Raw genomic sequence first — 10455 nt, forward strand, 5'->3', positions numbered from 1 at the left:
GATGGTGAAGGTGGATTTTGAGGCACACACACACAAAAAATTCAGGACGGGTATCCAACCAATTTGAAGGAGGATCCCAAATGTCAGTAACCCTGCACAGTACCTGGCATACATCACAGGGCATTCAGTAAATACTTGTAGAGTGGATACATTGGGCAAGTAATGATCATATCATGAATGCCCTTGAACTCTATAAAAAGAAACTTCTGCAAGTTTTCAACCTTTAAAAAAATATATAGAATAGGAACCTGTCTTGAAAGTAAAATTGTATGAAGAACCTAAAAATGAAGTCTACAACCAGATAAAAGTAGAATTGCTTAGTCTGGGTTGGGGAGTCTGGTGCCCTGCTTACCTGGCCTCCCTGTTGCCTCCAGCTTCCCCCATTCTCTGTGCCCCCCCATGGCTTCTGCTAAGCTACCACTGAGGAGGCTGTGAGAAACCTAGCTTGAAAACCACTCTTGCAAGGCCATGCGGATGCCTCCCAAAGTAGTTACAACAGCAGCTTTACTCTGAGTAACGGAACTCCCTGACCAACTTCTTTTAGTGAACATTCTTCCTGACCCTTCCTGTATTTCTTCTTCCCCAATCCTGCAGGGTGGCTCTGTGGCCAGGGCCATTTTGGAGAGCAAAAAGTATGAGGTGAGAGCACTGGCCAGGGATGTGACTCAACCAAATGGGCAGGTGCTCCGGGACCTTGGGGCCGAGGTGGTAAAAGGCGACCTGAATGACAAAGCATCAGTGGAGACCTTGAAAGGAGCCTTCATGGTGACCAACTTCTGGGACCATTTCAGCAAAGAGAAAGAAGTGGGAACCACCTTTGAGCCCTTTCTTTTTCTCCTCCCTGGCTACTCTGCCCTCCCCGGAAGGCGGTAGGCCTTCAGCCTGGGCAAAAATGTAAGCCTCATCCCAGAACATCTCTCTGGCATTTATGAAATATATGTACTTCAGGTACTTGTTAGAGGTGGATTGTTAGGTGATTGTAAAGTCAGTGTTATGTGACACCTGTCCAAATGTGACCTTGGGGATCTGACAGTGACCGTGTGGTGGAGCCAGCCATTAGAGCCTCTGATTCTCACCATTTGTTTGTAGATGGCACGTGAGGGGTGGCAGCAAGAACACTCCACAGATTAAGGTTACTCTGAGAGTGAGATGGGAAGAACAAAAGTGTAATGAATATGTTCACTTCTGGCAGAGAATTGGGGATGAATTAGTAATGGGTACATAGGAAAAGAAGTAAGCAAACAAGCAAATAAGCCCACGGTGATTAACTCCAGGGAAAATGAACATTTGTAGAAAAAGTAAATGTAACCATAGAATATCACATGGCTCAGCTTCAGCTGTGTAAGCACTGATGAATGATGTAGTCCCAAATTGTGATATGCTGAGGATGAAAAAAAGGGAATCATGTTTGTGTATGTGTGTGATGGTCATGGTGGGCTCTGTGTGTGTGTGTGTGTGTGTGTGTGTGTGTGTGTGAGAGAGAGAGAGAGAGAGAGAGAGAGAGAGAGAGAGAGACTGAGAGAGAGAGAGCCGAAGATGAGGACTCATCTGCCATAGTAGAAATTTGGTAGACGATATCTTAAACTGAGAAAAATCAAGAATTAGCAGTATAAACATATTATTTAGAAATAAAGAAGCAGCTGAAAGAGATGAAAGTGGTATTTCTGGAGAGCAGCTATCAGCATGAAGGTGCAGGGAACTTCTTTGTCATTATGAGATCTACTTTCTCCCCCAAGACAGTACTATTTGAAAATTATACATACGTATAAACTAGAAAAATATGAAGATTAGATTTTAAAAATGTAATGGATGGGTTCAGACTCTTTCAGAAATGGTACCATTCAAAAAGTTAAGAGCAGGATGGAACCATTTTTGGTTCCTTTGGCGTTCCCATGGCCAGTGTCCCTGAGGCAGCTTACTTTGAAAACTTTCTTGGCCCCTGGAAGCCAGTGAAAGCCTCTGATGGAGAGTACTACACCCTGGTACGTGGAAGGTAGCCGTGAAAGCTAACCAGACACCTGCTGTCCTCCCCTCATTCCTCTCTTCAGCGGATGCATGCCGTCTGAGTGCCTACCATGTGCTCAGCCCTGTGTGAAGTGCTGAGAGGGACCCCACATTGCCCTAGACTTCCCAGAGAGCTGGATCTTGGGCTGGAAACACTAAGGATTACACTTGCAGTCTTATCGTGCTGACACCCCTCGTATAAGCAGTGAGCCATGTGGCCTCAAGTCTCCGTTTCCTCATGTCTAATGGGGAAGCTGGACGAGATGATTTCTCCTACTAGCTCATCTCTCTGCCCCTCTGTGGCAACAGGGAAAACATTCTCCTCTTGACTTGGGTCCCAGGGTCAGAAATCCCTAGAGGGACCCTGACTCCCGGGGACGGGTTTCCAGCCCTGCCTGCAGAGTCTGATTCCATAAGCCTGGGCTGGGGCCTGGAAGACTGTAGTTTTGACAAGGACTCCTGGTAATTCCAATGCTGGCACTCCCCTGCCCTTTGGGGACATTTTCTTTGCCCATAGTCCAAGGGTGGCTCTGTGGAGTGGAAGGAATATGGGAGAATCAGTGTCAGCAAGTCAGTCTTTCTTCCTTGGCACATAATTAAGACTCATCAGGGGCATAACTAGTGGCAAAGTAGACCTGAGCTAGAACAAGGAGCACATGCCACACATCACAGACGACTTGGGTAACAGTTCAACAAGTGACAAGATAAATGTATAAAGGTGACATATCTCTTCACCCGCCCTTCTTCCTATGACCTTACCAGGTTTCAGAAGCCAGCTCACCTGACATTTCCCAGGTCGTGAACTAGGACATTGTAATCTATGGATTAGATTGGCCCTAGGTGAAGAGGTGATGCCTCAAACTTCTGGTGGTACCCAGACCCATTTGGGGTCTTCACATCTGTAAAACCCAGCCTCAGGTATCCCGGAGCCTCATCCCCTCCACCCCCACCCCCAGAGGAATAACTAACATTTACCAAACACTTACTGGGTGTTTGGTGTCTGTTTTACAGATGGGGAAACTGAGGCACAGATAGATTCACTTTGCCAAGGTCACTAATAAGGCAGAAACAGAACTTGAACTCAGGCAGTATGGCTCCAGAACCATATTCTTTTTATTTTTTATTTTAATTTTCTTGGCTGTGCTGCAAGGCATGCAGGATCTTAGTTCCCCGACCAGGGATGGAATCTGTGCCCCCCTGCAATGGAAGCACAGAGTCCTAACTACTGAACTGCCAAGGAATTCCAGAACCACATTCTTTACTGCTGTCCCTTAGCTGCTTTTAAACTCAGCCCAAGAATCTCAACCTTCAAATAAAAACAAACCTCAAAGTCAGAAGAGACTTGACTCTGAGTGCCTCAAAAAACTCAGACTGCTTTTTTATAAATATAAATTACAATTATAATTTAAGCAGAGGAATGAGCAGACATTTTGCCTACCAAGAAATTCAGGCAGGAAGTTAATTTTGCTGCAAAAGACAAGCTATGATATTTACTCCCTGGTTGCTAAGCCTGAAGTCACTTTTATACTGGACTGAAATTCAGAGACCTTGATTCTTGTCCTAGGTTGTTGTTTTCTAACTGGGAGGCACTGAGTGAGTCAATAGACTTAGATTCTTCAGTTCAAAAATGAGAGTGCTGGAGCTAGATCATGTCCACATTGGGTTCCAGCCTCAGGAGTCTGGGAATCTATGAGAGGCTATATCACACTGCAGGAAGGGCACAGGCTTTGGAGTGACGGATGAGGGTTTGAACCCCCTTCTGCTGCTTACTGGCTGAGCAGCCTCAGGCAAGTACCTGATATTCCTATATTTCAAAGTTGTTTTGAGGATTAAACAAGCCAATATGTTTGCTCATTCATTCATTCAATATATATTTGAGGGCCTACTATGTGCCAGTCACTTACTGGGGAATCAGTAATAAACAGCTCAAAACGGACAAAGCTGAGCCCTCATTAAGCTCATATTCTGGTGGAGGAGTTAGATAATAAACATAATAGATGATAAGTAAAATATATTATATGTTAGAATGAGATAAACATAATAGATAAGTAAAATATATGTTAGAAGGAGATAAATCAACATAATAGATAAGTAAAGTATATTATATGTTAGAAGGTGATAAGTGCATTAAAAAGTAAGGCAGAGTAAGGTATTTGTGGAGTGCTAGCAGTAAGGGAGTTGTGTGTGAAATTTAAATAAGGTGATTGGTGGGCTTCTTTGAGAAGGTGACATCTGAGCAACGTCTGATGGAGGTAAGTAATGGGCTTTGTGAATATTCAGGGGAAGAGCTTTTCAGGCAGAGAGAACAGCCAGTGTGGCTGGAACAGAGCAAGTTAGGGGGTTGGGGAGAGGGTAGTAGGAGGTGAGGCCAGAGGCAATAGAAGGTCTGGTCCTGTAAGCCATTGGTTTTTCTTCTGAGAGACACAGAGAGCCATTGGAGGGCTCTGGGCAGACATGACATGAGCCAACTTTAGTTTTTACAGAATCACTCTGACTTTTGTGTTGAAAAGAGACTGTGGAAGGGCAAGAGTGGAAACAAGGAGCCCAAATTTGCAATAATCCAAGTCAGAGATGATGATGGCTTAGACCAGGGTGATAGCAGTGAGGATGGTGAGAAGTGGTCAGATTCTGGACATACTATAAATAGGACTTCAAAAAAAAGGAAAGAATATGGGGTGGGAGAGGGACCTCAAGGTTGACTTCAAGATTTTTGACTTGAGAAACTGGAATGATAGAGTCGCCATTAACTGAGATGGGGAAGTCCGTAGGGGGAGTGGGTTGTGCAGGAACTCATTTTGGAGCACCTTGAGTTTCAAATGTCTATTAAACAGTCAAGTAAGGATGTTGAGTAGGAAGTTGGACATATGAGTCAGGAGTTGAGCAGAGATGTCTGGGTTAGAGATAGCAGTCATACTTTTCACACAGGATATGCTTAGTAAATGGTCACTCTCTTTTTTTCTTTAAATCAACACCCAGGCATTACAGTATTTTTCTCCAGCAAACCTTATAACTGTGCATAGACGGCGGCTACTCAGTGTTCCCATCCCTCTTGTTTAAGTGGTGGGACCTACAAAGAATGTGAAGTAATTAGCTATTTTTATCTTTTTCTTTGTCTTTTTTAAAACTAGCACTGCCCATGGGGGATGTACCAATGGATGGTATCTCTGTTGCTGATGTTGGAGAGGTCATCTGCAGCATTTTTAATTTGCCAGAGAAGTTTGTAGGCAAGACCGTGGGTCTCAGTGCAGAAGCACTAACAGTACAGCAATATGCTGATGCTTTGTCCAAGGGTTTGGGGAAAGAAGTCCGAGATGCAGAGGTGAGTTCTTAAAGATATAAACGTGATCGCAAATGGTCACAGCCCACTAACTTACAAATTCTGGGAGACTTCCGACAGATTTGGGCAGGGTTGAGCTTAGGCTGTGGGAAACAATTGAAGAGGATTCCTGTTCCACGAATCTGTCTTCATCTGTTGGTGTATCTGAATTCCACCCTTATGACTTTATCGCTTTGGCTTCAGGTTAATCAGTTTATTAAAGTAAAATTCCTTTTGGGTGGAAAGAACTTAGACTCTGAAGACCGAGGTACAATGTTTCTGTATATGCTGTACCAACCCTCTCCTCCCAGGAGCTCATCACTGATCAGGCCAGTCTGCCAGAGCTGGTCTGCGTGGGGCATGGCACTTAGCCTCTCTGAGCTGCCGCTTCCTCATTCATAAAGTGGGATGAAAGCATCTACCTTGGGACGTTTTCCGAAAATTAGAGAGGATATATTTAAGGGGGTTAGCTTAGTGTTTGGCACGTAGTACGTATACCTCAAGGACCTATTATGTACCTGGTGCTATCTTTTAAAGCGTTTACAACAGAGTTGGGGTGAAAATGGTAATTTTCACATGAAGTCACAGTGATCAGTCCAAAGCAGAACACTGTGGGTGCTTAATTGTGTTACCCACACTCTCTGCGCTATAGGTGGTCAGAGAGGGTAGGAGAAGGCTTCATGGAAGAAGTAGCCTTGAGGTGGTCCTTGAGGGTGGGCAAGACTGTGTATGGGTGGAGGGAGCCATAGAGCTGGCCTGGCTAAATTCTAGAAACAACAGGAATGAACCAGAGGCAGTCTGGGGAAGTAAGCAAATCCTGGCTCTGCCCTTATCTATGTGGGGAATCTTGGCATTTACTTAACCTCTCCAGCCTCCCTTTATTCAGATGTTAAAAAGGTTATTATGGGACTTCCCTGGCAGTCCAGTGGTTAGGGGTCCTCGCTTCCACTGCAGGGGGCACAGGTTCGATCCCTGGTCGGGGAACTAAGGGCCCACAAGCCACGTGGTGTGGCCAAAAATTAAAAAAAAAAAAAGGCTATTACACCTGCCATAGGCTTGTTGTGAGGATGCAACGAGACCCACATGGGAGGGACCTGGCCCTGGGTCTGGCACTTAGTAAGCCTGCAATAACCGATCAGGCTGGAATGGCCACAAGAGACCTTTTATAGAGAAGCGAGGGGAACGGATGATCCTGAGCACTGCCGGCCATTTCTCCAAGCAGGTGTTGATAAGAGGAAGGAGAGAGAACAGCGTTTCTGAGAAGGAAGTATGTGTTTGTGCCTGCCAGGCAGAGACACCTTCGCAGCTGAAAGGAAGACCCATACCTTCCCTCAAGCTAGCAGGCATTAACTAACACGGCTCTTTGCCTCTCTCTGCTGCTGTTGTCCCATCTGTGGAGGGGGAGGGTGGTTTGGATGACTACTAAGGCTCTACCCAGCACTAACATCTCTCCAGAGTGGAGACAGTCCCTTTTTCCTTACAGGGGTCCAGCCTGCTTTGGTAAATTAAGATTTATTGGAACACAGCCATACCTTTGTTTATGTATGTCTCTGGCTGGTTTCAGGATACAGTGGTAGAGATGAGTAGTTGTGACAGAGACCATATGGCCGGAAGGCCTAAAATATTTATATCTAGCTCTTCAAGAAAAAGGTTGTTGACCCTTGCTCTAGAATGTTTCCTAGGGTTAGGGATAGAGGGTTGGTTTTTGTTTTCTTCTGCAACTCTTGGGCCCTGAGTCTTGAGGGGGTATCTATATTCTCAGTTCACCTCAGGGACGGGAGCTGTGAGGAGGCTGAGAGATCTTTTGGGGGGAAAACTATTGTAGTTGTTAATCCAGCCATAAAACCACATCTGGGGAGCTCCTAAGAAGGCACCACCCACTCAAAAGATGGACTTGATGAAAAGGTCTGCAAAGTCTCTTATACCCGGGTGCAAATTTACTTTTCAGTGATTGACCCTTCTCCCAGTGCCTTTGAATTTGGGTCTTCTATTCATTTTTGTCTGTGGAGTCTGAACTCTGTAAAGTAGAAGGGGAGGAAGGTGAAGAGTGTGGGCATATGGTGTGTATGTGTTCATTCTCAGAGGACCGGGTAGACATTGTTTGGGAAGGCTCAGGTCTGTCCAAGCATCTCTCAGTCACATACCTGGTTTCTGACTGATTTTGGTACATCAAGCTATTTCACAATGCAGCAGAAACTTCTCTGGCACCCAAAGTTTTAGGGGATTGGAGGCTGGAAGTTCTACAGAATGGTTAATGCTGTTCTTAGTAACTAGTTTGACTTGAAGCCGCTGCCCACTGGTCTGGAGTGGGAAAATGCTTACAGGCTACGCTACTCTGGCGGAGGATGCATGTGGCCACAAGGTGGCGCCCCAGCCTTGGCAGTCTGACTTTTCCCCAGTCTGATCAGAAGAAGGCTGTTTGCCTAATTATTTCAGTGACTACTCCCCTCTCCCCCAGAACAAACTCCCACCAGGAACTCTGATCTGGCTGAAACTGCCTGTCTAGCCCCAAAAGGAACACGGTTCTCTCAGAAAGTGAGACACAACAGAACACATCTGTTTCCTTCAAAAATCTGCAGAAAAGAATCCCTTATTTTACTGAGGGATATTAGTTACCAAAGTTACAGGATGAGAGAGTAACTCAAGGAGACAGACATTTTAGAAGTCACCTTCCATGCTTTTCTTATAGCCTTCTATTTCCAGACTCACTAAAACTTAAATTTTTTTTCTGATTTCAAAAATTACAAATGCTTATTGAAGAAAATACACAAAATTATAAAAAAGAATATAAAAATCATATTGTTTAATCTATCAGAGATAGTAACTGTTACGATTTACACATTTTCTTCTAGTCTTTTTCCAGTATATATGTAATAAAATTAAAACAACACGATATGTACAACTTTGTAACCAGCTTTTTCACTTGACATTATATTATGAGCATTTTTCTATTTTGTTAAACTTCTTCAAAAATATTAATTTTAGTAACTGCATAATATTTTTAGAGTAGATGTACCGTAACTTATTTTACCATTCCTCTGTTTTTGGAGCTGCAGGTTGGTCTTGGTTTTTCATTATTATAAATAGCATATGACGATCCTTGTTTTCTATGAGTTTGCGTCTGCCACATTTCTCTAAGGCCAGGTGGAATAGCGAGATTAGAGTTTATCTCTGGGGGCTAAAGAGAGATTATACTGGATCCAATAGTTAGAAATGGTCTTAGCAGGAATTCCCTGACTGTCCAGTGGTTAGGGCTCTGCGCTTCCACTGTGGGGGGCATGGGTTCGATCCCTTTGGGGAACTAAGATCCTGCATGCCACGTGGTACAGCCAAAAAAAAAAAAAAGAAATGGTCTTAGCTGATTGATTCAGGCAGCAGAACTATTGCTCTATTTAGTGTCAGAAGGGACTCAAGGGGTGGGTTTTGTGGAGGGTGATAGAAGGTGGGTGTGTGATGGGCAGCATTTGTTGTGTCCGGCCCTGGCCGAGGCTGGGATGGCTGAAGTCGAGATGCTCATTTCCAATCAAGGCAGGGAGTGGTGATGGAAGGGACATGGGTCAGGAGGGAAGGATGGAGAGCCCGGTGCTTTGATGCTGCATGCAGGGCCGGATGGGTAGAAGATCTCAGAGGGCTGCTGAGGGAATCCCAGGAGAAAATGTATATGAAAGCTGGTCAGATGAAGGGGCTACAGATCCATAATACCTTATCCCAAGTGCTTGGGGTCAGAAACAATTCCACTTTCAGAATCTTTCAGCTTTTAGATAGGTTATATCTATGTATATTATATAACATCAACATCAGGGGCTGGGGCAGGACCCTATAATCAAACACATCAATATCTCTGCAGACAAAGACATGACTATTTCCACTAAATGGGATAATTAAAGACCAAAAATAACTTCCCATAAGTTCAGATCAGGTTTTGCCACCAAATCAGTTCAGAAAAGTCAGTATGTTGCCAAACTGCTTATGAAAAAACTTCCGTGTTTCTTGGGACTTGGCGTTAGGCTAAAGAACTGTGGACCTGTATCATCATGAAAGGGAATAATTTCTTCTCAAACTGTTTTAAATGAGGGCAATGACATTTCCTGTTTTTTCGTTTCTTCTTTTTTATTTTACTTGTTCTGAAAAGATCACCCTGGAAGCTTACGAGAAGCTAGAATTTCCTGCAGCGAAGGAAATGGCCAACATGTGTCATTTCTATCAAATGAAGCCAGACTGTGATAGCAAGCTCACCCACCGACTGAACCCCGAAGTCAAAAGCTTCAGCCAGTTCATCTCAAAGAACCAGTCAGCCTTGAAGGGCATTTACGCTGTTCACACAGGCCCCTGAGCAAACAATGTCCTTCCTCCCAGATCCTGGTCCTCTTTATAGCACAACATCTATGTTTACAGAACAGATAGGTTAGAATCCAATGGTTTACACCCCCAAAGGCTTCCCTGGCGCGGAACACTGCAGAGCTGATCTGACATAGTAATTTGACCCACATATAACTTTCCAGCTACTTATAAGCATGGTACACCTGTTAGGTTAAATGAGAAGCCCACAGCCTGTCACCTTTTGTAGCTCTCTCCCCAACAGCCCATTGCCTCAGAAGGCTCTGGCCTGAGGAACTTGGAGCTTCTTCCCTAACATGAATCAGTGGGGATGGGGGCACTCAGCTTTCTCCTGCATAAGTGATCCTGAGGCCTGTCTCTGGAACTGCCCTAGGCAACTCCTAGGACTTGTTCAGATGCATTGTCACATGCTCAGTGAAGTTTTAAGTGATTTTAATTTCTTAACATAAAAATCTTTGCAGAGTTTTCTGGGGAACATGGTATTCAATGAACTGCACGAGTGTTGGAAACTGACATTCAGTTTTGCTTCAAAGTTAGAAGCTCATTTCTGATTCATTCATTAAATCATCATTCAATCACTCATCTTTTCATTCACCTACCCCTCATTTATCCATTTCACAAACTTTCTTTTTAGCACCTCTGCTTCTGTGTGTTTTCTTATTGGCGTGGTCCACCCTCCAAAGGCTGCCATGGCTCCTTCTCAGTTTTTGTTCGGCTTTGTGTCACGCCAGGGCAAGAGGGGCTATTGCGCTACTTAGCTACGAGTGAAGCCCAGAGGCTCTGCAGTGGGTAAAGGC

At 44.4% G+C, this 10455-nt stretch overlaps 1 protein-coding gene across 1 annotated transcript; it reads left to right on the forward strand.

Moving 5' to 3' along the window:
• Positions 1-468: 468 nt before the first annotated feature.
• On the forward strand, positions 469-9653 carry LOC101270401 (nmrA-like family domain-containing protein 1). Its single transcript, XM_012536230.1, has 5 exons — positions 469-486; positions 595-804; positions 4515-4614; positions 5133-5323; positions 9453-9653. Exons 1-5 carry the CDS (start codon positions 469-471, stop codon positions 9651-9653), a joined length of 720 nt encoding a protein of 239 aa, XP_012391684.1.
• The last annotated feature ends 802 nt before the right edge of the window (positions 9654-10455 follow it).

The sequence above is a fragment of the Orcinus orca genome, chromosome 5, assembly GCF_937001465.1.
Source record: "Orcinus orca chromosome 5, mOrcOrc1.1, whole genome shotgun sequence".
NCBI classification, from domain to species: domain Eukaryota; kingdom Metazoa; phylum Chordata; class Mammalia; order Artiodactyla; family Delphinidae; genus Orcinus; species Orcinus orca.

Bases quoted from the DNA above. Each gene is read 5' to 3' on its own strand.
- LOC101270401 (XM_012536230.1), top strand. The intron at 4,615-5,132 runs GTGAGAAGTGGT...TTTTAAAACTAG, and splicing joins GGGTGATAGCAGTGAGGATG to CACTGCCCATGGGGGATGTA. The intron at 5,324-9,452 runs GTGAGTTCTTAA...TGTTCTGAAAAG, and splicing joins AAGAAGTCCGAGATGCAGAG to ATCACCCTGGAAGCTTACGA.